The sequence below is a fragment of the Engystomops pustulosus genome, chromosome 5 (assembly GCF_040894005.1).
Source record: "Engystomops pustulosus chromosome 5, aEngPut4.maternal, whole genome shotgun sequence".
NCBI lineage: Eukaryota > Metazoa > Chordata > Amphibia > Anura > Leptodactylidae > Engystomops > Engystomops pustulosus.
Genome location: NC_092415.1, coordinates 205,198,483 through 205,226,169, shown reverse-complemented (window position 1 = coordinate 205,226,169; position 27,687 = coordinate 205,198,483). Strand labels below are relative to the sequence as shown.

The following is a 27,687-nucleotide window of genomic DNA, read 5'->3' as shown; positions in this document are numbered from 1 at the left end:
CTCTCACTGGTATCTGTATCCTGACCGGCTCGAGGAAGCTTCTCCTTAACCGAAACATTGCACGTTACCATGGAATAAAACCACCAAATTTAGTTTTTCGGGCATCGGAGTGCTGACTATTTTTGCCTTTGTATTATGGGTTTGTTGCCAAGAACCTTGTGGCTTAGCACCCAACCTTCCTACTCTGCTCTGGACCTTCAGTAATTCGATATATGTAAGATAGATAGATAGATAGATAGATAGATAGGAGATAGATAGATAGATAGATAGATAGATAGGAGATAGATAGATAGATAGATAGATAGGAGATAGATAGATAGATAGATAGATAGATAGATAGATAGATAGATAGATAGGAGATAGATAGATAGATAGATAGATAGATAGATAGGAGATAGATAGATAGATAGATAGATAGATAGATAGATAGATAGGAGATAGATAGATAGATAGATAGATAGATAGATAGGAGATAGATAGATAGATAGGAGATAGATAGATAGATATGAGATGGATAGATAGATAGATAGATAGATAGATAGATAGATATGAGATAGATAGATAGATAGATAGATATGAGATAGATAGATAGATAGATAGATAGATAGATAGATAGATAGAGATAGATAGATATGAGATAGATAGATAGATAGATAGATAGATAGATAGATAGGAGATAGATAGATATGAGATAGATAGAGATAGATAGATATGAGATAGATAGATAGATATGAGATAGATAGATAGATAGATAGATAGATATGAGATAGATAGATAGATAGATAGATAGATAGATAGATAGAAGATAGATAGATAGATAGATAGATATGGGATAGATAGGAGATAGATAGATAGATAGATAGATAGATAGATAGAAGATAGATAGATAGATAGAAGATAGATAGATAGATATGAGATAGATAGATAGATAGATAGATAGATAGATAGATAGATAGATATGAGATAGATAGATAGATAGATAGATAGATAGGAGATAGATAGATAGATAGATAGGAGATAGATAGATAGATAGATAGATAGATAGATATGAGATAGATATGAGATAGATAGATAGATAGATATGAGATAGATAGATAGATAGATAGATAGGAGATAGATAGATAGATAGATAGATAGATATGAGAAATAGGAGATAGATTATGAATAGATCACTTACATCTTCCCATTGATGGGATCCTCTCATTTATATCACAGAATATATAAGAATATAATACAATGTTACATCTCTATATATATATAATACAGGTGCAGCGATAATATAAATCAGAATTACATCTAAATCCCGGAACAATCTTTATCCTGATTTCCTCCTCCCCTGATAGAACGTTCCGGAATAAACATCATAAAATCTAATAAAAGTAATAGAATGTCCATACTTGTCGCCTTGTGACCTTTGCCCTCCACACTGATGCCTGCTGGGGGCGGGGGGGGGGGGGAGATATTTTTTGTATCTGTGATGTTTTTGAATCTCCCTATTGAAGTGCCATGAATCATCCGTGCTCCGCGCTGCTCCATAGATCTGATGTGCAGGGGGGGGGGGGGGGGGGGCAGATACTTTGTCCTTCTATCAGAAATTTACTCTGATGATTCAAACCGAATGGTAATTTTGTTTCCATTTCAATTTATTTTCTGTTTATTACCGACGATCCGACGACCTTGTGTTTTACATACGACGAATAAATCTCCAAGGTCTGAACTTCTCTCCGTAAATAAGGAGCATTTCTCCTGCAGTCACTTTTATTGATGGAGCTGATTTCCCTCCGTTAAACGATGTGTCCTTGTGGAGCCTCTTCTGAGCGCTACCAGGCGACGCACGGGGGACAGGATTGAAGAATATTCATTTCCCGTAAAAAAAAAAAAAAAAATTCTCAGAAAATCCCATTCCGGGCATCGGCCTCCCGGAGAATGAAGCGGAATAAACCGGAGCCGGATTTATGACTGATAATTCACGAGGTCAACGGGAAGGGAGACGTTTCCTGATTTGTGTTTATTTACCAGTTTAGAATAAAAAATACAAAATAATTATAACTTTTTGGCTCCTGTTTATAAGGAATAAATTGATGTTTTTGTAAAATCTAAGGCTGACATAATGGGGCTTATTTACTAAGGGTCCCGCGGATCGCACTTTTGTTGGCTTTTAGAATTTTTCGATTTGTGTCGGGACAGGGATTTAGAAGGGGATTGTGTCGCACACGATCGGATTTTGGCGCAATCGTGCCGACTTTTATGCGATACAAATCGGGGGGCAGCTGAGGGACTGATTTGGACTGAGCGTGGGATTTAACTTTAAAATTGTGTCGCAAGACAATTCACTTACATGCACCAGGAAGAAGAAGGTGAACTCCGGGGACCTGAGCGGGGAAGCGACACATGCAGGATATCAGGCGCACGATCTTAGTGACTCCCCGCACAGCACATTATACACGGACAATGCACTTACATGCACCAGGAAGAAGAAGGTGAACTCCGGGGACCTGAGCGGGGAAGCGACACATGCAGGATATCTGGCACAGGATCTTAGTGACTCCCCACACAGCACATTATACACGGACAATGCACTTACATGCACCAGGAAGAAGAAGGTGAACTCCGGGGACCTGAGCGGGGAAGCGACACATGCAGGATATCGGGGCAGGATCTTAGTGACTCCCCACACAGCGCATTATACACGGACAATGCGCTTACATGCACCAGGAAGAAGAAGGTGAACTCCGGGGACCTGAGCGGGGAAGCGACACATGCAGGATATCGGGGCAGGATCTTAGTGACTCCCCGCACAGCGCATTATACACGGACAATGCACTTACATGCACCAGGAAGAAGAAGGTGAACTCCGGGGACCTGAGCGGGGAAGCGACACATGCAGGATATCGGGGCAGGATCTTAGTGACTCCCCACACAGCGCATTATACACGGACAATGCGCTTACATGCACCAGGAAGAAGAAGGTGAACTCTGGGGACCTGAGCGGGGAAGCGACACATGCAGGATATCAGGCGCAGAATCTTAGTGACTCCCCGCACATCACATTATACACGGACAATGCACTTACATGCACCAGGAAGAAGAAGGTGAACTCCAGGGACCTGAGCGGGGAAGAGACACATGCAGGATATCAGGCACAGGATATTAGTGACTCCCCGCACAGCGCATTATACACGGACAATGCACTTACATGCACCAGGAAGAAGAAGGTGAACTCCGGGGACCTGAGTGGGGAAGTGACACATGCAGGATATCGGGCGCACGATCTTAGTGACTCCCCGCACAGCGCATTATACACGGACAATGCACTTACATGCACCAGGAAGAAGAAGGTGAACTCCGGGGACCTGAGCGGGGAAGCGACACATGCAGGATATCGGGCGCAGGATCTTAGTGACTCCCTGCACAGCGCATTATACACGGACAATGCACTTACATGCACCAGGAAGAAGAAGGTGAACTCCGGGGACCTGAGCGGGGAAGCGACACATGCAGGATATCGGGCGCAGGATCTTAGTGACTCCCTGCACAGCGCATTATACACGGACAATGCACTTACATGCACCAGGAAGAAGAAGGTGAACTCCGGGGACCTGAGCGGGGAGCGACACATGCAGGATATCGGGCGCACAATCTTAGTGACTCCCCGCACAGCGCATTATACACGGACAATGCACTTACATGCACCAGGAAGAAGAAGGTGAACTCCGGGGGCCTGAGTGGGGAAGTGACACATGCAGGATATCGGGGGCACAGGATCTTAGTGACTCCCCTCACAGCGCATTATACACGGACAATGCACTTACATGCACCAGGAAGAAGAAGGTGAACTCCGGGGGCCTGAGTGGGGAAGCGACACATGCAGGATATCGGGCGCAGGATCTTAGTGACTCCCCTCACAGCGCATTATACACGGACAATGCACTTACATGCACCAGGAAGAAGAAGGTGAACTCCGGAGACCTGAGCGGGGAAGCGACACATGCAGGATATCTGGCGCAGGATCTTAGTGACTGCCCTCACAGCGCATTATACACGGACAATGCACTTACATGCACCAGGAAGAAGAAGGTGAACTCCGGGGACCTGAGTGGGGAAGTGACACATGCAGGATATCGGGCACAGGATCTTAGTGACTCCCCGCACAGCGCATTATACAGGGACAATGCACTTACATGCACCAGGAAGAAGAAGGTGAACTCCGGGGACCTGAGCGGGGAAGTGACACATGCAGGATATCGGGCGCAGGATCTTAGTGACTCCCCGCACAGCGCATTATACAGGGACAATGCACTTACATACACCAGGAAGAAGAAGGTGAACTCCGGGGACCTGAGCGGGGAAGTTACACATGCAGGATATCAGGTGCAGGATCTTAGTGACTCCCCGCACAGCGCATTATACACGGACAATGCACTTATATGCACCAGGAAGAAGAAGGTGAACTCCAGGGACCTGAGCGGGGAAGCGACACATGCAGGATATCGGGCGCAGGATCTTAGTGACTCCTCGCACAGCACATTATACACGGTGAACTCCGGGGACCTGAGCGGGGAAGCGACACATGCAGGATATCAGGTGCACGATCTTAGTGACTCCACGCACAGCGCATTATACACGGACAATGCACTTACATGCACCAGGAAGAAGAAGGTGAACTCCGGGGACCTGAGCGGGGAAGCGACACATGCAGGATATCGGGGGCACGATCTTAGTGACTCCCCGCACAGCGCATTATACACGGACAATGCACTTACATGCACCAGGAAGAAGAAGGTGAACTCCGGGGACCTGAGCGGGGAAGCCACACATGCAGGATATCGGACGCACGATCTTAGTGACTCCCCGCACAGCGCATTATACACGGACAATGCACTTACATGCACCGGGAAGAAGAAGGTGAACTCCAGGGACCTGAGCGGGGAAGCGACACATGCAGGATATCGGGCGCACGATCTTAGTGAATCGCGGCACAGGGCATTATCGTTGGACAGTCCGGATCGGGGATCGCGACTCGGACGGGTAAGTAAATGTGCCCCAATATCTGATGTTTTCCAGCATCCAGAGGTTTCGTTGTTGATTGTCTGTCCGTACCATCAAAATCCACCCCATAAACCAGGGACATTACTCATAGATCCAGGCACCGGGACTGTGGTATCTTCTCATTAAATAGTATCAAAGGTACCGCACTCTACTGGAATATGTGGTGCTCAGGAAAATTGGGATTCTCGGTCCACTTCATATAAGATAGAAGAATTTTCGGCACACACAATGGGTTTTTTTTCTTTGCTTAATTAATTTTTATTTGTAGAGAAAAAAGTTCATAGATCAGCCTTCACCATGAAGTATTTTTGTATCATAACATCTTTTTTTCAAAACATAAATAGATCAATAATTAGTACGACGTTTCGGTCATCTCGACCTTTGTCAAGTATGATCTTAGTCTGAAAGATTAATAATAAACACGAAATTAGGAAGGATCGTTGCATAGTTCTATATATAATATACATAATCTTATCTATAGTTTATCTATCGGATATACATAATGTTATTAACATTAGATGCATGGCAAATATCATAGAGAAAGTACAAAGCAGTACACATAAAATTTAGATTTATCTGGATGAAATAACATTTATATGCACAAAATTGGAAGTCACATAGTTGTAAAAAGAAAAATTCCTTCCAGACAAATATATTGGAAAGAATCCAGATAAAGTGGTTGTTTAGGAATAATAGGAGCTGGGTGGAAGCTATGCATGTCAGAGTGAAGGGGAATATCAGGTTATAGGGAGGTAGATGAAAGTAGCAAAAGCATCACATTAGTTAAAGTATAATTTGACAAAGGCAGCATGTAGGGGTCAAGAGAAATCTGTTATAAAAGACTTACTTTGTAGTGGAGGTATACAGAGTTGAGGTAAGGCAGAAGCACTAGTTGCATGTGAGCACGTTGTTTATATACTGACTTGGCGTCGTCCAAAGTCAGATGCGCATGACCGGAAGGGAGACAGGTTGCTATGGAGAGAGGGAATGCTAATTGTGGCGCATCAAATAGGCGCAGCTGCGCATGATCGAAAAATTAGTGTCGCAATGTATCAGAGAGGCGCAAGAAGAGGAACACTATGTGTGGCGCCTTATATACATATTACTGTGCATGTTTAAGAAGTTATAGTGTGAGAGTCGTGACAAATTAGAGGCACTTATATCGTAAATGGTCTAGAATACAAAGAGATCAACATATAGTCTTAAACATAGCACAAAATTTGCAGGTTAATGGATATATATAAGAGGGTTGATGTTCTACCATCCGGATTGAAGTAGTGGGGAAGAGACTTATTTCAATATTTCTATTTTTTCTGAAAAGAGAAAAGTATATTATCAAAACACATGTCATATGCAGATTCTAGAAATATACATTTTATGTAAATGTCCGATCATAGGCTCGATTCAAGCCTAATGGCTCAATGGTTTGCAATGTATGAATCCAATATGATTCTCTGTGTCGTAGAAGTTTTGTTCTATTGCCCCCTCTTCTTGGTAACTCCACTGTCTCAATTACTTGAAATCTTAGTTGTGAAGGATGATGTTGATGGAGGTTGAAATGTGCTGGAACCGGAAGTAGATTTTGATTCGTTCTTATGGTAGATTTATGCTTGCTCACTCGATCCTTGATGGGGGTGGTAGTCTCTCCTACGTAGAGTAGGCCGCACGGGCATTTTAGTAAATATATTACGTAACGTGAATTACATGTGAAGTAATCAGAAATGGCGTATTGTTGTCCCGTTCTAGGATGACTGAAGAATTCTCCGCGGATTACTGAGGAGCACTGACTACAATTTAAACATGGAAATGTTCCTTTCTTTGGGGAGGAAAGAAATGTTTGTCTGGTTTTCTTAGAAAAGCTGCCTATGTCGGCTTTTACTAATTTGTCTCGTAAATTTTTTGTTCTTTTATGACATATCATGGGAGGTTTTTGAAATTCTGGTATCTGTGGGTAAGCTTTTTTCAGCAGGGGCCAATGTTGCTTGATGATTCTGGATATTAAAGGAGAAGTTTGATGAAAATGATGTACAAATGGTATTCGTTTTGTTGTTTCGCTTTTCCGTGAAGATATGGAAGTTGTGTGAAGTAAGTTTGTCGCAAGATTCTTGTAACAGTTTTGGAGGATATCCTCGTTTCTGGAATTTAGTGGTCATTTCTGTCAGTCTTAGGGTTTTTATCTCAGGGTTACTCACAATTCTATTTACACGATTATATTGTGAAAAGGGAAGAGATTTTTTCGTTTGAATCGAGTGAGAACTATTGTAATGTAACAATGTATTTCGATCCGTTGGTTTAACGTAGAGATCAACTGAGATGTGTCCTTGCGAGTCCAGTAATATTAGGGTATCCAGAAAGTTCATTTTGACAGTGTCAAAATGTAAAGTAAATTGAAGTTCCGGTGTGATAGAGTTCAAATATTGATGGAAGGCCTGGAGGGAGTCTAGTGAGCCCCCCCATACGCAGAACACGTCGTCGATATAGCGGCGCCAGTATCTTGAATTTTGTTGAAAAAGAGTATTTGGATATATGAAATCATTTTCAAAGAAAGCCATGTAAGTGTTCGCGTAGGGGGGGGCTACATTCGACCCCATCGCCGTCCCTTGGATCTGTAGGAAAAATTGGTCTCCAAACAAAAAGAAGTTATTATGTAAAATTGTATGAAGAAATTCCAGAATCAGTTCTTTTGTGTGTCCCGTAAATTGGTTCAGTTCCAATAGACGTCTGACAGCATCGATCCCCTTATTGTGAGTAATGGAAGTATAAAGACTGCACACGTCCCATGTGACCAAAATGGATGGTAGCGGTAATGGTGATAATGTCTTGATAGTGTCAAGAAAATGAGTTGTATCCAATAGGAAAGATGGTGTTTTCTTCACCATAGGGGTGAGAATCTTTTCCAAGTAAATAGAAAGAGGAGCAAGTATGGATTCAGTTGAGGCCACAATAGGTCTCCCTGGGGGTTTATCCAACCTCTTATGGATTTTAGGGAGAGCATAAAAAACCGGAGTTACGGGATAATGGTTGACTAAAAATTGTGCAGTCTTATTATCAATGATGTTAAGAGATAAATATTTGGAAATCAGATCATCAATTAACTTGGCTATACGGGGGGTGGGATCCTTATTGAGTTTTTTGTATGTTGAAGTGTCATTTAGCTGTGACAAAATTTCCTTTATATAATCACTTTTATCCATTATTACGATGGCTCCCCCTTTATCCGCTGGTTTTATAATTAAATTTTCATTCTGCTGTAAGGAGGTTAGAGCTTGGCGTTCTAGAGGGGAAAGGTTAGAATGATATTTAAGTTTCTTTCTCTTGGTATCGGTGATTATCTTTTGGATGTCATTATTGACCAACGTAACATAAGTCTCAACAGGATGATAGTGAGATGGAGGATTGAATATACTTTTGTTATATAGTCCTAGCCTGTCGATCGTAATACTTGAACTTGATACAGGGGGTGTCTCTGCCATGTGGCTGTCTGCGAAATGTGTCTTTAATCGAATAGATCTAAAAAATCTATGTAAATCCTCTTCAAGATCAAATGTATTCAGAGGTACCGTGGGACAAAAGCTTAGGCCCTTACTGAGAACTGTCATTTCAATTGGAGTCAACGTTACTGAAGAAATATTTACAACTTGATCCCACTCACCTGTGATCGGGTCTGTGATCGTGGGGGAGGTTGTGGTTGCTGTTTTCTTCCGTCCCCTCCTTGTTGGTCGCTTGTATCCTGTTGTATTTCTGGGTCTGTGCGAAAAGAAGTTTGGCGTCGATGCGCTAAAAAACGAGGTTGTCGGTAATCTGAGGAGCGGTCACTTGAAGATGATGATCGTCTTTGTCTCTGTTGTCTGCGACGAAAATTTTGAAAATTAGGATCTTGCCATTTGTAAACACGTTTATGTTGATAGTCTTCAGTATCTCTGAGGAATTTAGATCGTTTTGTTGCCTCGGTTTCAGAGCGGAATTCGGCTATGGTTTTGTCGACTTTATCTTTTAGTTTATTCCATTCTTCTGATGGTAAAGCAGAACTAAGTTGTTGTTCAATTGTTTTCAATAGATTAGAAGATTCCGCAATCTTATTTTGGAGTGTTTCAATGGTTAGAAGGATGATATCAAATGAACATTTGTTTAAAATATTTTCAAATTTTTTGCAAAATTCTGCATCTTCCTTAAAAAGAGTAGGTACTAAGTTGCTCCGAAGGCCTCGAGGTATACGTTCAACTTTATAATATTCTGTAAGAGTAGCACAGTGTAATTTAAATGAGGTAAATTTCCTGTATTCCCGTTCAAAATCTCTGGCACGAATTTCAGAGCTAGGAGTTTGAAGAAATTGACTGTTTAATGTAACATTTCCTATGATCTGATTTGCCGTTTCTTCATCATAAGAGAAAGTATTAGACGACATTGGAGATCCTTGTGGTGCTGGTCCTCGGTGAGAAACACAGTAAATAGTATCAAAGGTACCGCACTCTACTGGAATATGTGGTGCTCAGGAAAATTGGGATTCTCGGTCCACTTCATATAAGATAGAAGAATTTTCGGCACACACAATGGGTTTTTTTTCTTTGCTTAATTAATTTTTATTTGTAGAGAAAAAAGTTCATAGATCAGCCTTCACCATGAAGTATTTTTGTATCATAACATCTTTTTTTCAAAACATAAATAGATCAATAATTAGTACGACGTTTCGGTCATCTCGACCTTTGTCAAGTATGATCTTAGTCTGAAAGATTAATAATAAACACGAAATTAGGAAGGATCGTTGCATAGTTCTATATATAATATACATAATCTTATCTATAGTTTATCTATCGGATATACATAATGTTATTAACATTAGATGCATGGCAAATATCATAGAGAAAGTACAAAGCAGTACACATAAAATTTAGATTTATCTGGATGAAATAACATTTATATGCACAAAATTGGAAGTCACATAGTTGTAAAAACTATACCTCCACTACAAAGTAAGTCTTTTATAACAGATTTCTCTTGACCCCTACATGCTGCCTTTGTCAAATTATACTTTAACTAATGTGATGCTTTTGCTACTTTCATCTACCTCCCTATAACCTGATATTCCCCTTCACTCTGACATGCATAGCTTCCACCCAGCTCCTATTATTCCTAAACAACCACTTTATCTGGATTCTTTCCAATATATTTGTCTGGAAGGAATTTTTCTTTTTACAACTATGTGACTTCCAATTTTGTGCATATAAATGTTATTTCATCCAGATAAATCTAAATTTTATGTGTACTGCTTTGTACTTTCTCTATGATATTTGCCATGCATCTAATGTTAATAACATTATGTATATCCGATAGATAAACTATAGATAAGATTATGTATATTATATATAGAACTATGCAACGATCCTTCCTAATTTCGTGTTTATTATTAATCTTTCAGACTAAGATCATACTTGACAAAGGTCGAGATGACCGAAACGTCGTACTAATTATTGATCTATTTATGTTTTGAAAAAAAGATGTTATGATACAAAAATACTTCATGGTGAAGGCTGATCTATGAACTTTTTTCTCTACAAATAAAAATTAATTAAGCAAAGAAAAAAAACCCATTGTGTGTGCCGAAAATTCTTCTATCTTATGTGGTATCTTCTCATATCTGTTATTCATGGCCTCCTTCCTTCTAAAATCAACTTTTATAATTATGCTAATGAGAAAGAAGAGCTCTCGGGGGTGTTACCAGAGCCCCTCTGTGCTGTAGCTTCAAAGGCCATGGATTGTGGGGTTGGTGTGATGGCTTTGGCTTTTCATGGTGTTTGTAACACATTGCCAGTGGAAGAAGTTCTATTTTCCCCTATTTTCGGCTTTGCTGTATAGACAGTGACAGAATAGGCAGTTACCTTGTTATCATATGGGGTTTGCAAGTTCAGCAGCTCTGGCAACTAAGATCATCTTGCATTGCCCATACACATGCTGATAGATATAAAACGCAAAATCATTATAATAGTCAAAGCGCCAACGTGTTTTGGACCCAACATTTGTGGACTGACATTGGACAGAACATATTGGTGTGATGACTTTGGCTGTTGTACTCATCACATGGTGTTTTAATCAAATGGACAGAGAAATATATTTATGGATGTTGTTTTTGTCGATCGCTTGTCAACTTTACTGTATAGACTGTGACAGATACACAGAGGTCTCGTTATCATTAGGGGGCTTTAGTTTACCAATGTGAACAACATTTAAACCCAGAATAAGTCCAGCTCTTATTATCATTTTTGAATGTTCTATTTTTGTAGCTCACTTGCCGGCTTTGCTGTATAGACTGTGACGTGATAAGCACTCAGCTCATTTTAGGATATAACGGTTGGGAATTAAAGGTGTTGTTAAATTTTATGACTTGTTCCTCCATCTGTAATGGTTATAGAATATATTATGTGACAATAGCAGAATTTACTATAATATACAGTACCCTACACAAGAGTACAGCTGCCTACTACTCAGGTCGGTAATATAATATTTTTTATTTATTTTTTTCACTTTTTTAGATCAATTTTGTATTTTTATTCAACATTGTCAGGATACTGATGACAAAATTAAGAGCTTCGACGACCTCAGAGACCATCCAGTACAGGTGAGCGTCCTGGGAGGGGCTTATTCTACGGTCACGGTCAACATATGGTTAAACAACAAATCTAACGGATCTGAGATGACTCCGCTTACTCCGGACTGGTTGGTAAATTCTTGGCATTTGCATCAGTGCTTTCCCTGCAGGCGGTATGTTTTATCGAGATGACATTATGGCGCTGACTTCATAATTGTCGCTTGTGGATGTAATCGCGGTTTTTTTTATGGATTTGCAGTTTATTTTTCATCCGAGCGCAAATAATCTCAGACAATATGCAAGATATATGATCTCTCCTCAATGTATAGAGCGATGAAATAATTGTGGCATTGCCCTACTACAACATCGGGTTATGGGGAGTCTTGATTTCATTAAACTTTGCTCCAACGCTTGATGGTTACAGGTTATTACAGTCTCAAAAAAGTCTTGATGGTTCCATCCTCTATTAATCTACACAGCTTAGTGGTTACAGATCTCAGGGCAACACCTAAAAATGACATTGCTGCTGACAGGTTCCAGTAGCCTGTGCTATGCTGATTTTAAATATGACTCAGTACTTTATAATAGTTTATTTCTCATTACCTGGCTCCCTGCCAGCAGCATGTGGCAAGGGAGAGGACAGATGCAGCCTGTGTACGCCAGTGTCAGTCTCCTCTCCTCCACACTCATCCAGCTCCCTCTTCCTCCCCTCTTGCTGTCATGTGCATTGAGCAAGGGAGGGACACACTCTGCTCCTGCTAGGGAGCCAGGTAATGTGAAATAAACTATTATAAAGTACAGTCTATTAGGATGAGATGACACACGGGCTTACAGTCTATGAGAATGAGGGGGGGACACAAGAGCTTACAGTCTATGAGGATGAGGGGGTGACACAAGAGCTTACAGTCTATGAGGATGAGGGGGTGACACAAGAGCTTACAGTCTATGAGGATGAGGGGTTGACACTAGAGCTTACAGTCTATGAGGATGAGGGAGTGACACAAGAGCTTACAGTCTATGAGGATGAGGGGGACACAAGAGCTTACAGTCTATGAGGATAAGGGGGTGACACACGAGCTTACAGTCTATGAGAATGAGGGGGGGACACAAGAGCTTACAGTCTATGAGGATGAGGGGGTGACACAAGAGCTTACAGTCTATGAGGAGGAGGGGGTGACACAAGAGCTTACAGTCTATGAGGATGAGGGGGTGACACAAGAGCTAACAGTCTATGAGAATGAGGGGGTGACACAAGAGCTTACAGTCTATGAGGATGAGGGGGTGACACAAGAGCTTACAGTCTATGAGGATGAGGAGGGGATACAAGAGCTTACAGTCTATGAGGATGAGGGGGGTGACACAAGAGCTTACAGTCTATGAGGATGAGGAGATGACACAAGAGCTTACAGTCTATGAGGATGAGGGGAGACACAAGAGCTTACAGTCTATGAGGATGAGGGGGTGACACAAGAGCTTACAGTCTATGAGGATAAGGGGGTGACACAAGAGCTTACAGTCTATGAGGATAAGGGGGTGACACAAGAGCTTACAGTCTATGAGGATGAGGGGGTGACACAAGAGCTTACAGTCTATGAGGATGAGGGTGACACAAGAGCTTACAGTCTGTGAGGATGAAGGGGTGACACAAGAGCTTACAATCTATGAGGATGAGGGGGTGACACAAGAGCTTACAGTCTATGAGGATGAGGGGGTAACACAAGAGCTTACAGTCTATGAGGATGAAGGGGTGACACAAGAGCTTACAATCTATGAGGATGCGGGGTGACACAAGAGCTTACAGTCTATGAGGATGAGGGGGTGACACAAGAGCTTACAGTCTATGAGGTTGAGGGGGTGACACAAGAGCTTACAGTCTATGAGGATGAGGGGATGACACAAGAGCTTACAGTCTATGAGGATGAGGGGGTGACACAAGAACTTACAGTCTATGAGGATGAGGGGGTGACACAAGAGCTTACAGTCTATGAGTCATGAGTGTCTCCCCCTTAGTCTCTGCCCACATACAGTAACTTCAGACATTTTCCTTATACGCAGTGATGTAAATGATTTAGCAGATTTCGTGTTATTATTCTCCCTCTCGTTGTCTTGCAGGAAGGCAGTGAAGGCCACGCTGGTGTTACTCCCGCTCCTGGGAATCACGTATATGCTGTTCTTCGTGAATCCCGGGGAAGACGACGTCTCTCAAATCGTCTTCATTTATTTTAATTCCTTTCTTCAGTCTTTTCAGGTCGGTAATTCACAAGAGACTGAGGGGCAGAAGTTGGACTGAAGAGTTTTGTCTTATATGTGACACCTTCTATTTTTTGGCTTAGTTCATGTGAGAACAATGAGGCAAACTTTTCTCTCAAGGAACATTAAGAGAATGTTACGTTAGGCCACGCCCGCCTGTATGTGAAGCCATGCCCACTTGTATGTGAAGCCCCACCTTATGTGAAACCACGCCCACATGTATGTGAAGCCACACCCACCTGTATGTGAAACCACGCCCACCTGTATGTGAAACCACGCCCCTTTTGTCATTAACACGTCTCAGAACAGTCTAAAACACTTGTTTCATATGGTGTCAGGTATTAGAGACAAATGTTTTGCTTATAGAAACCCTTTGAGATGGACACAAAAACTAAAGATTTTAGAGAACAAATATAATATACAGAATATTTAATATAAGTCACTTCGTGTTTTTATTATTCAGATTTTTTTGACTGTCCATGTAACAGAATTTTAGAAATATTGCACAATAATATGACACTTTCTGTTTCCTAAAGCTCACTTTGCTGGGACATGGTCTGTGTCGCTGTCAGCTTTGCTGTATAGACTGGGACAGAGTCAGTTTTCCTATCAGGTTTGCTATATAGATTAGTTTAGTGTCAGTTTTGCTATATAGACTGTAAATGGTTCAGTTTTGCTGTATAGTCTGCAGCAGAGTCAATTTTGCTGTCAGTTTTGCTGTATAGACTGTGTCAGGGTCAGTTTTTGCTGTATAGTCAGAATCGGGTCAGTTTTGCTGTATAGATTTGGACAGGGGCAGTTTTGTTGTCCGCTTTGGTGTATAGATCGGGACAAGGTCAATTTTGGTGTATATATAGACTGAGTTAGACAGTTTTGCTGTTAGCTTTGCTGCATAGACTGGTACAGGGTGTGTTTTGCTTTTAGCTTTGCCATATAGACTGGTACAGGGAGAGTTTTGCTGTCAGCTTTGCTGCATAGACTGGTACAGGGAGAGTTTTGCTGTCAGCTTTGCTGCATAGACTGGTACAGGGAGAGTTTTGCTGTCAGCTTTGCTGCATAGACTGGTACAGGGAGAGTTTTGCTGTCAGCTTTGCTGCATAGACTGGTACAGGGTGTGTTTGCTGTCAGTTTTGCTATATAGATTGGTAAAGGGTGCATTTTGCTGTACAGACTGGGACTGTTTTGCTGTCATATTTGCTGTGTAGACTGGGACAGGTTGAGTTTTGCTGTATAGACAGGGTGTGCTTTGCTGTCAGCTTGGCTGTAAAGACTAGGTCAAGGTCACTTTTGCTGTTTAGACTAGGAAAAGGTTAGGTCAGGTCAGATTTATTGTATAGACTGTTACAAGGTAAATTTTGCTGCCAGATTTGCTCTATAGACTGAGACAGTTTTGCTGTCAGATTTGCTGTATAAGGTGGTACAGGGTGCGTTTTGCTGTTAGCTTGGCTGTGTAGACTGGGACGGAGTCAATTTTGCTGTCAGTTTTGCTGTATAGACTGTGATAGGGTGCACCCTGCTGTCAGCTTCCCTGTATAGACTGGGAAAGGGTCGGTTTTGCTGCATATACTGGTGCAGGGTGCGTTTTGCTATCAGCTTTGCTGTAAAGACTGGTACAGGGTGTGTTTTGCTGTCAGTTTTTCTGTATAGACTGAGACAGAGACAGTTTTGCTGTCAGCTTTGCTGTATAGACTGGGAGGAGGTGCATTCTGCTACCAGCTTTGCTGTGTTGACTGGGACAGAGTAAGTTTTGCTGTAGAGGCTGAGACAGGGACAGTTTTGCTGTCAGATTTGCTGTATAGACTGGTAAAGAGTAAGTTTTGCTGTTAGCTTTCCTGTATAGACTTGGACAGGGTCAGTTTCGATATGAGCTTTGCTTTAAAGACTGGAAAGGGGAAATGGTCATCTTATTCATGTTAAAAGATGATCTCATTAAAGGAGTAACCTCCTTTAAGGTACCTACCTCCGAGTTACTTCCTGGTCCTCCTAGATAGATAAACAGGACAAAGACATGTAGACTACTGTCTGTAGTGGTGACCCCCACTAAGCTAATGGTTGCCTAGCCCTATAGTTGAACCTTCTCCAAAATTTAGATAATGATTGGAAGAGTCTTGTAAACAATTCCTTTAATTGTTGGATACTCCCCTTTGTCATATATCAGAGTTGTGTTTCCTTTCTTCCAGGGTTTCTTTGTATCCGTATTCTACTGCTTCTTGAATGGAGAGGTAAGTGAATTTTTTGCATATTTTGAATTCTCTTTCTCTTCTTTATTTGATATTTGCAATGATTTATTCAAACAAACTTCCCCTTTAAGGGGCTAATTGCCTTTAAATCCCTGCGCCGCGCTGTAGACAAGAGCGGGAGTGTTAATGTTTTATTGATTGCGGCTCCCAGAATATTATTCATCTCCTTCTTAGTCTAAAAAAATCATTTCCTGACCTAAAATTCCTTAATTGTTTGACAAGCGGATAAGCGGCAGCGGGGAATAAATCTGCCTGTAATCTATAATGTATCAGCGGAGGCCGCGGCGCTCTCCTCGCGCCTTTGTTACTCCACTCAGTATCAATTAAAATGCAGGAAAGGAGTAATTAGAGGGTAACGAAGAAGTCATCATTCCGGAGACTGTTGTTACAATGTTTCTTCTTCAGAAAAAAAATAATTGAAAAATAATCTTTATTTCACATTTCTGTGCTCAGTGTTCAGACTATGACTGTGGCAGCTCTCTCTCCCTCTAGCATAGCAGGAAATCCCAGCGCTGCACCGCACAACTATCCAAATGTGTAACCACAAAGAAAAGGGAACTCCCTCAATTCAGTTACTCATTGTTCCCCCCGATATCAATGTTCAATGTCAGTGCCAGCTACTCATAGTGCCCCAATATCAGTATCAGCCATCCGCAGTGACCCAATATCAGTATCAGCCATCCGCAGTGACCCAATATCAGTATCAGCCATCCGCAGTGCGCCAATATCAGTATCAGCCATCCGCAGTGACCCAATATCAGTGCCAGACGCTCACAGTGCCCCAATATCAGTATCAGCCACCCTCAGTGCCTCATGATCAGAGCCAGCCATCTGCAGTGCCCCAATATCAGTATCAGCCATCCGCAGTGCCCCACTAACAGTGCCAGACGCTCACAGTGCCCCAATATCAATGATGGCCACCCGCAGTGCCTCATGATCAGAGCCAGCCATCCGCAATGCCCCAATATCAGAGTCAGACACCCATAATGTTTCAATGTCAGTGCCAGCTACCCACAGTGCCCCAATATCACATTGCCTCAATATAAGTGCCCACCGCCCACAGTGTCCCAATATTCATGATAGCCACCCACAGTGCTCCAATATTAGCGCTAGCCGCCTGCAGTGCCCCTATATCAGTGTCAGCCACTCGCAGTGTTCCAATGTCAGTGCCAGCCACCCTCAGTGCCCCAATATCAGTGTCATATACCTGCAGTGCCCCATTACCAGTGATATCCAACAGTAGTGCCCCAATATTGGTGCCAACCACCTGCAATGCTCCAATATCAGCGCTGGCCGCCTGCAGTGCCCCTATATCAGTGTCAGTCACTCGCAGTGTTCCAATGTCAGTGCCAGCCCCCCTCAGTGCCGCAATATCAGCGTCAGCCACCTGCAGTGCCCCATTATCAGTGATAGCCACCCTAGTGCCCCAATATCAGTGGCAACCACTCGCAGTGTTCCAATGTCAGTGCCAGCCACCCTCAGTGCCGCAATATCAGCGTCAGCCACCTGCAGTGCCCCATTATCAGTGATAGCCACCCTAGTGCCCCAATATCAGTGGCAACCACTCGCAGTGTTCCAATGTCAGTGCCAGCCACCCTCAGTGCCCCAATATCAGTGTCATATACCTGCAGTGCCCCATTACCAGTGATATCCAACAGTAGTGCCCCAATATCGGTGCCAACCACCTGCAGTGCCCCATTATCAGTGATAGCCAACAGTAGTGCCCCAAAATCAGTGATAGCCACCCTTGTGCCCCAATATCAGTGGCAACCACTCCCAGTGCCCCTATATCAGTGCCAGCTACCCACTGTCCCCCAATATCAGTGCCAGCCACCCACAGTGCCCCATAACATTGTCAACCATTTCTTTTACAGAATTATTTTGCAGATTCAGTCATTCACAGTAAAATTTCCAGATATGATCCCCCCAATGTAATGCCAGGGTCATCACAGCTGCCGGGTCTAGTCTGCCCCTCAGTATCCAAACAGAGGTGCCATCCTGCATAGTGAATCAATAACTGTGACACAATGGTGACAGCTATTAGGTGCCATCCTAAGACAAGACGTGCCAGGCAGTGCCCCCATCCACAGCCCCCGGCATGGTGATATTACCCCAGTGCACATTGGGAGACATTTCCTAACCCTCGGAGACTATAGCTGTAATCTCCTCCTGGTGTAACCTGATGGAGCGTCAGCGGCCGGGGGCGGCGTTCAATATGACATTCTTAATAATTTCCCCCCCATTGAGTGTAAACACTTGTCCGGTGCTCGTTACCGTAATCAGCGGATAAACGCCAGACATATATTGATTCTCCTCCGGAGCGTCGCCCTGATTACTGATTTATCTCCACCTTCACAGGAAATATTGAATTTATTTCTGCACTTGTGTCCGACGAAAAGGAATCACAATATTCAGATTTAATTACAGAATTTCTCATTCATTAATGTCAGAATGTATTATTAATCAGCGCTGATTATAAACCAGGGGAATGGTGGCAGCACTGGGGACCGAATCCTATCATGCGTGATACTGTCTGCTGAACTGTGTATCTAATCCTGTCATGGGTGATACTGTCTGCTGAGCTGTGCATCTAATCCTGTCATGTGTGATACTGTCTGCTGAACTGTGTATCTAATCCTATCCTGTGTGATACTGTCTGCTGAGCTGTGCATCTAATCCTGTCATGTGTGATACTGTCTGCTGAGCCATGTATCTAATCCTATCATGTGTGATACTGTCTGCTGAGCTGTGCATCTAATCCTGTCATGTGTGATACTGTCTGCTGAACTGTGTATCTAATCCTGTCATGGGTGATACTGTCTGCTGAGCTGTGCATCTAATCCTGTCATGTGTGATACTGTCTGCTGAGCTGTGTATCTAATCCTATCATGTGTGATACTGTCTGCTGAGCTGTGTATCTAATCCTGTCATGTGTGATACTGTCTGCTGAGCTGTGCATCTAATCCTATCCTGTGTGATACTGTCTGCTGAACTGTGTATCTAATCCTGTCATGGGTGATACTGTCTGCTTAGCTGTGCATCTAATCCTGTCATGTGTGATACTGTCTGCTGAGCTGTGTATCTAATCCTATCATGTGTGATACTGTCTGCTGAGCTGTGTATCTAATCCTGTCATGTGTGATACTGTCTGCTGAGCTGTGTATCTAATCCTGTCATGTGTGATACTGTCTGCTGAGCTGTGTATCTAATCCTCTCCTGTGCGATACTGACTGCTGAGCTGTGTATCTAATCCTGTGATGTGTGATACTGTCTGCTGAGCAGTGTATCTAATCCTATCCTGTGTGATACTGTCTGCTGAGTTGTGTATCTAATCCTGTCATGGGTGATACTGCCTGCTGAGCTGTGTATCTAAACCTATACTGTGTGATACTGTCTGCTGAGCTGTGTATCTAATCCTATCCTGTGTGATACTGTCTGCTGAGCCGTGTATCTAATCCTATCATGTGTGATACTGTCTGCTGAGCTGTGTATCTAATCCTCTCCTGTGCGATACTGACTGCTGAGCTGTGTATCAAATCCTATCCTGTGTGATACAGTCTGCTGAGCTGTGTATCTAATCCTATCCTGTGTGATACAGTCTGCTGAGCTGTGTATCTAATCCTATCCTGTGTGATACAGTCTGCTGAGCTGTGTATCTAATCCTATCCTGTGTGATACTGTCTGCTGAGCTGTGTATCTAATCCTCTCCTGTGCGATACTGACTGCTGAGCTGTGTATCTAATCCTATCCTGTGTGATACAGTCTGCTGAGCTGTGTATCTAATCCTATCCTGTGTGATACAGTCTGCTGAGCTGTGTATCTAATCCTATCCTGTGTGATACAGTCTGCTGAGCTGTGTATCTAATCCCATCCTGTGTGATACTGACTGCTGAGCTGTGTATCTAATCCTATCCTGTGTGATACAGTCTGCTGAGCTGTGTATCTAATCCTCTCCTGTGTGATACTGACTGCTGAGCTGTGTATCTAATCCTATCCTGTGTGATATGGTCTGCTGAGCTGTGTATCTAATCCTATTCTGTGTGATACTGTCTGCTGAACTGTGTATCTAATCCTATCCTGTGTGATACTGTCTGCTGAGCCGTGTATCTAATCCTATCATGTGTGATACTGTCTGCTGAGCTGTGTATCTAATCCTATGTCTTTGTCCCTCTTGCCTTTGTAGGTCCGATCAGCGGCTAGAAAGCGTTGGCACCGCTGGCAGGACCATCATTCCCTCCGTGTCCGTGTTGCCCGCGCCATGTCCATCCCGACCTCGCCCACCAGGATCAGCTTCCACAGCATCAAGCAGACGGCCGCCATCTGAGCGCAGGACCGGCGCGGCCTCCTTGGATCTCAGACCTTTTTGTTTCCTGGTTTCCGCTCTTTCATGTCGGAGGATGGACTTCACCTTTAATGGACGCTCAATGGGAGAAAGTCACAGAACAAAGATGGTGGACGCTGTGGCGAGCGCGCCTACCGGGGTGGGAGTGACCGGTCCGTTATGTGGACCCTGTGGCTTGTATGGAATATTTGTGGCCCGAGGACTGTAGAGCGTTGGCCGATAACTGGATTCTCATGGAAGGAGAAATTCCTTAGGATCAGGAAATTTCGGGGGAATTTTTCTTTGTAAATTTCTATTTTGTAAAAAAAAAAAGTCAAAAACATTGAGTCAACGATTTTTACCAAAAACCAATGGGGTCGGATGGGAGATTGACGGGGACCTGGACGCTTCTTCTTGTATAAGATTGTCATAATTCTATTTCTTGAGTATTTTTGGGACACAACCAATATGGCCGCCCTTAGAGTGGCCTCCCGAATCCAAAAATACTCCCTACAGGGCAAAGAAAATGGGGCAATTCAATCAATTGGGGCATCTGAAGGTTGACCCTCAGTGGGCCACCAGCCAACTCCACCGCTCATCCCAAGCTTGACCACTACTTATCCCATACAGCAGAAGATATTTTTAGGAATATTCCAACTTTCCTTCCCTACTTATGCCCCGACCCAATGTTATGCCCAGTGGGTCTCATTTTAGGACATAGTTTGGGCCCCAAATCAATATTTAGCCCAATATTCACTCTCTGTAAGTATCCATCTTCACGAGTGTGAAGAAGACCTCAATGGTCTCCTACTAAAGTCTAGAACCTTGTTGAGGAGGAAGCTATCTCCAGGTCCACTGCAGTGGTTGCCCCTTAGTCCTGGTGCTAGAGGGGGTCTTCTAGTCCCTCTGCCTTATAGTCTCCAGTTTGGGGCAATTTTGTTCCTCAATGGACGTTCAAAAGCTTTCGGAGTTTGTCCACAGGTCGGTCACTTCATAGATAGGGACCTACTATGGACTTTATGGTGGACCTCCTTGTGTCCATGGACCCAACGCTATTGAGTGGTCAGGTACAACCCTATTCATGCCAAGTCTTCTCTGGCTTGGAGAAAGTTGGGTGACAACCTCTATGGTCGCCACAGCTGAATAGAATATTTCACTGTTTACTGAAAGTTGATTTTATTTACCGGTGATTTTTTGGGGGGATACGATCATTAATTACCCATGGATTGTTGGGTATTTTTGTTATTTCCATCTGTCTTAGTATGAAAATCAATCTCCCTCAGTAGCTGCCTTTATTTTATCTAATTTCTCTTAAAGGATCCACCATTTCCTTTCTTTATATTTCAGGTTTTTGTCTAAGCTGACTCCTCATGGGCGGGGCTAAGCCAATCCTTTAACTAATATGTTGCAAAAGATTTTATGTGACAAATACATGTCTACATGTCTGGGTCTCCTCTCTGCTTTGTTCTCCAGTAAATATCATTTTGTTGGTGTTACACATATGTTATTTTTAAATATGTGTTTATTTCACCAATTGCAGATCCTCGGGGGCGTGTTCTGCACATGATATGAGCTCAGATTAATATCAAGAATAATCTGCTTAATAGTCATTTGAGAGATTTGAGAGAAAGACGCAGATTGAAACAAATTTCCATAGACCAGAGGATGGTTTGGGGGAGACTTTGGTGGAAATTTTTATACAAAAAAGTTTTTCGAAAAATTTTAGCTTTTCTTAAATGCCCACATGTTCATATCCGGATATTTCCGCATGTAGATGACCACAGATATGAAGATGGAAAAATTACCTTCATGTTTCCATTGGGGGACGATGTTGACTGATGAGCTTTGATATTGAATTATATGTGTAGAACTTTTTGAAAAGTTTTTGTGACTATCTTATCGTTATGTTGGTGGGGTCAGGGCTGGATTAAAGGGCATAAAGGGCAAGTGCTTTGGGGTCTCCATCACCTTGTCCTTACTTTGAGCGTGCAGGTTGTTGGGGGCCACTTACCCTGTGACACGTGGCCCCAAATAAAAAGAGGCATCAATGGAAAGTGCCTTCTCCAAGCTGAATTACAATCATGGACCACATGAAGCATAGCCCCTGGGGTTTGTGCAGAGGAGGGACTTAGGTCGGGTTGGCCCAACCCCCTTGGCAAAAGTACACAGAACTACCTATCTGTACATAACTTTGGGAGTGGCAATCAATGTGGGTGGGACAAACATTGGCCCCTCCTATCAATAATTGGGAGTTGTGATGGTGTAAGTCTGCACCATGATGGGCGACCTATGGGGCCCCTTCTCTTATGAGTGAACCCCGGGGGGGCCGATTCTGCCTTATTGACCTACGAGAAGTAAAATTTACCAATTTTTTGTAACAAGAATTATGAACAAATTTTTGGAACCAAAATAAAAATATTGCAAATTTGTGATAAGGGAGAGAAATTATTATTGACACATTTTGAATTCTGGGGCTTTTTATAACCCAAGAAAAATTCCATAAAAAATAAAATGCCAAAAAAAAAAAAAATGTTGATAATTTTCCCAATTCTGCTTTATTGTTGTAAAAGTGTTCAGTGAATTATTCCGTGAATTATTTTTTCTTTATTTATTGAATTTTTTCTTATTTTTTATTGTTTGCCGTTGTTATTGTCTTGTTTACTTACAGCAGACCCATAGGGGCTCATGTATCAATGGGTGTAACGGAGGCTCATCGAGGAGGGTCCTGCCCCTGGTGTGGACCTTAAAGGGGCGGGCTCATGTATCAATCGGTGTAACGGAGGCTCATCGAGGAGGGTCCTGCCCCTGGTGTGGACCTTAAAGGGGCGGGCTCATGTATCAATCGGTGTAACGGAGGCTCCTGCCCCTGGTGTGGACCTTAAAGGGGTGGGCTCATGTATCAATGGGTGTAAAAGAGGCTCATCGAGGAGGGTCATGGCCCTGGGATGGATCTTAAAGGGGCGGGCTCATGTATCAATGGGTGTAATGGAGCCCATCGAAGAGGGTCAGGGCCCTGGGGTAGACCTTAAAGGGGCGGACTCATGTATCAATAGGTGTAACGGAGGCAATCGAGGAAGGTCAGAGCCCTGGGGTGGATCTTAAAGGGGTGGGCTCATGTATCAATGGGTGTAATGGAGGCCATTGAGGAAGGTCAGGGCCCTGGTGTGGAAATTAAAGGGGCGGGCTCATGAATCAATGGGTGTAACTGAGGCCATCGAGGAGGGTCAGGGCCCTGGTGTGGACCCTAAAGGGGCGGGCCCGTGTATCAATTGGTGTAACAGAGGCCATTGAGGAGGGTCAGGGCCCAGGGGAGGACCTTAAAGGGGCGTGCTCAGGAGTCTTATGTTCCCCATAAGGGATTGGTGCTGTAAATGTTTGAATTATTGGGCCTTAGGGTCACCCGCCCCCATATTTCCCATAACATAGCGATAAAGTCTAAGTTGTCCTGTGACCATAATGGGCGATGTAGTCCGAGCATCAATTCTGACAAATGGGAATGTAATATTATGTATAAACACCTCTACAATACAAGAAAGGCTGAAACATCCATGAGGCGAGTTGAGCCTCTTGCCTCAGGCAGCACCACCTGGGATCTTGATGGGGGCAGTATTAAGGGGCAAACACATGCTTTAAAGCAGGACCTGACACCTAAAAATACAGTTAGCCTGGGGGAGAGAGGGGGCGCCGGTCTATAGCCTCAGGCAGCAGAGAGTTTAGATTCATCCATGAGTAAGGGGCGTGGCTATGGAATTGATACATTGTACCTGGAGATGGTGTGGATCTGACCCCTCCAGCTTGCCGTAGCTTTTGCAGTTCACTATTGATACATGATCCCCAAACGGACAGAAGCCCGATTTAAAGGCGCATGTTGGGGTGATGTGCGCAGCCGGGTGAGCGTTCCATATCAATATTTATTAGCGTCCAGCAGTGACACTTCATGCACAAGTCGTCTGATGCCTTCTACAAAGTGAGCTTAGCGATGCCGGATCTGTGCCGCTGGCCGCCTCGTTCAATATTTTTCTACTTTATTTATCCTGTTTCGTAAACAAAAACAATTAAAAAAAGTGCGTTTGTTCAAAAAAAAAACCTGAAAAAAGCTTTATTTATTAAAAATTGTGATTTGAAAAAAAAAATGTATTTCTTTCTTTATCTTTTTAAACTTGTGAAGAGCACAGAGCACAGCAGTGTGAGGTCTGATTACACATCCGTCCAGGGACAATACATAACACTGGCTGCAGAGAGCACAGAGCACAGCAGTGTGAGGTCTGATTACACATCTCTCCAGGGACAATACATAACACTGGCTGCAGAGAGCACAGAGCACAGCAGTGTGAGGTCTGATTACACATCCGTCCAGGGACAGTACATAACACTGGCTGCAGAGAGCACAGAGCACAGCAGTGTGAGGTCTGATTACACATCTCTCCAGGGACAATACATAACACTGGCTGCAGAGAGCACAGAGCACAGCAGTGTGAGGTCTGATTACACATCTCTCCAGGGACAATACATAACACTGGCTGCAGAGAGCACAGAGCACAGCAGTGTGAGGTCTGATTACACATCTCTCCAGGGACAATACATAACACTGGCTGCAGAGAGCACAGAGCACAGCAGTGTGAGGTCTGATTACACATCTCTCCAGGGACAATACATAACACTAGCTGCAGAGAGCACAGAGCACAGCAGTGTGAGGTCTGGATACACATCTCTCCAGGGACAATACATAACACTGGCTGCAGAGAGCACAGAGCACAGCAGTGTGAGGTCTGATTACACATCTCTCCAGGGACAATACATAACACTGGCTGCAGAGAGCACAGAGCACAGCAGTGTGAGGTCTGATTACACATCTCTCCAGGGACAATACATAACACTAGCTGCAGAGAGCACAGAGCACAGCAGTGTGAGGTCTGGATACACATCTCTCCAGGGACAATACATAGCACTGGATACAGTCTGTATGGCCTCACTTACCGGACAGGACAGATCCATTTAGGATGAGATCAGCAGATTTAGCAGTAAAATAAAGAGAAAAATCTGTGAATGTAGATGAGGTTTTTCAATACTCTCTTCTCATGCAGCTGCAGATTTTTGCTTATTCATGTGCAGAAAAGCCGCAGATTTATGATGTGAAGTGATGAAATAATGCAGACAAATATTTCTGTGGCATTGGCACGGATGCAGCTTTGAATTTGCAGAGAGATCCACAGTAACATTATCCATAAATTACTCTGATGTAGCAGAGCTGTAGGTGTGTAGCAATGAGGCTGAGCAGGACCAGGACTTAGATATTGGGGCTCATTTACTAAGGGTCCTTTTGTCCAATTATTTCAGATGTGCGTCGCATGTAGAAAGGGTTTTTGGTGCATCGGCGCCGGCTTTCATGCGACAGAAATCGGGGGTGGGCCGTCGGGCGATCCGACGGATTTGGACAACGCGCAGGATTTAACAAAGCAATTTGTGTCGCAAGCCAAGCAGTTCCATGTACCGGGAGGAAGATGGTGAACTCCGGGGACCTGAGCGGGGAAGTGACACATGCAGGATATCGGTTGCATGATCTTAGTGACTCCCCGCACAGCGCATTATACACGGACAATGCACTTACATGCACCAGGAAGAAGAAGGTGAACTCCGGGGACCTGAGCGGGGAAGCGACACATGCAGGATATCGGGTGCACGATCTTAGTGACTCCCCGCACAGCGCATTATACACGGACAATGCACTTACATGCACCAGGAAGAAGAAGGTGAACTCCGGGGACCTGAGCGGGGAAGTGACACATGCAGGATATCGGGCGCACGATCTTAGTGACTCCCTGCACAGCGCATTATACACGGACAATGCACTTACATGCACCAGGAAGAAGAAGGTGAACTCCTGGGACCTGAGCGGGGAAGTGGCACATGCAGGATATTGGGCGCACGATCTTAGTGACTCCCCGCACAGCGCATTATACACGGACAATGCACTTACATGCACCAGGAAGAAGAAGGTGAACTCCGGGGACCTGAGCGGGGAAGCGACACATGCAGGATATCGGGTGCAGGATCTTAGTGACTCCCCGCACAGCACATTATACACGGACACTGCACTTACATGCACCAGGAAGAAGAAGGTGAACTCCTGGGACCTGAGCGGGGAAGTGGCACATGCAGGATATTGGGCGCACGATCTTAGTGACTCCCCGCACAGCGCATTATACACGGACAATGCACTTACATGCACCAGGAAGAAGGTGAACTCCGGGGACCTGAGCGGGGAAGCGACACATGCAGGATATCGGGTGCAGGATCTTAGTGACTCCCCGCACAGCGCATTATACATGGACAATGCACTTACATGCACCAGGAAGAAGAAGGTGAACTCCGGGGACCTGAGCGGGGAAGCGACACATGCAGGATATCGGGTGCCGGATCTTAGTGACTCCCCGCACAGCGCATTATACACGGACAATGCACTTACATGCACCAGGAAGAAGAAGGTGAACTGAGGGGACCTGAGCGGGGAAGCGACACATGCAGGATATCGGGGGCAGGATCTTAGTGACTCCCCGCACAGCACATTATACACGGACAATGCACTTACATGCACCAGGAAGAAGAAGTTGAACTCCGGGGACCTGAGCAGGGAAGCGACACATGCAGGATATCGGGCGCAGGATCTTAGTGACTCCCCGCACAGCGCATTATACACGGACAATGCACTTACGTGCACCAGGAAGAAGAAGGTGAACTCCGGGGACCTGAGCGGGGAAGTGACACATGCAGGATATTGGGCGCAGGATCTTAGTGACTCCCCGCACAGCGCATTATACACGGACAATGCACTTACATGCACCAGGAAGAAGAAGGTGAACTCCAGGGACCTGAGCGGGGAGCGACACATGCAGGATATCGGTTGCACGATCTTAGTGACTCCCCGCACAGCACATTATACACGGACAATGCACTTACATGCACCAGGAAGAAGAAGGTGAACTCCGGGGACCTGAGCGGGGAGCGACACATGCAGGATATCGGTTGCACGATCTTAGTGACTCCCCGCACAGCACATTATACACGGACAATGCACTTACATGCACCAGGAAGAAGAAGGTGAACTCCGGGGACCTGAGCGGGGAAGCGACACATGCAGGATATCGGGCGCACGATCTTAGTGACTCCCCGCACAGCGCATTATACACGGACAATGCACTTACATGCACCAGGAAGAAGAAGGTGAACTCTGGGGACCTGAGCGG

The 27,687-nt window shown here is 44.0% G+C and overlaps 1 protein-coding gene across 3 annotated transcripts in view; it reads left to right on the top strand.

Moving 5' to 3' along the window:
• Positions 1 to 24,534, top strand: part of CRHR2 (corticotropin releasing hormone receptor 2) — a 239,146-nt gene extending 214,612 nt beyond the window's left edge. For 2 of the 3 annotated variants that reach the window (XM_072154412.1, XM_072154413.1), the window contains 4 exons: positions 11,577 to 11,662; positions 13,745 to 13,880; positions 16,063 to 16,104; positions 20,306 to 24,534. In XM_072154412.1, coding sequence (XP_072010513.1) covers positions 11,577 to 11,662; positions 13,745 to 13,880; positions 16,063 to 16,104; positions 20,306 to 20,446 — 405 coding nt within the window. In that variant the 3' untranslated portion in view covers positions 20,447 to 24,534. The remainder of the gene's footprint in view (positions 1 to 11,576; positions 11,663 to 13,744; positions 13,881 to 16,062; positions 16,105 to 20,305) is intronic. The other variant, XR_011855948.1, reaches the window with a different exon arrangement.
• Positions 24,535 to 27,687: the final 3,153 nt, after the last annotated feature.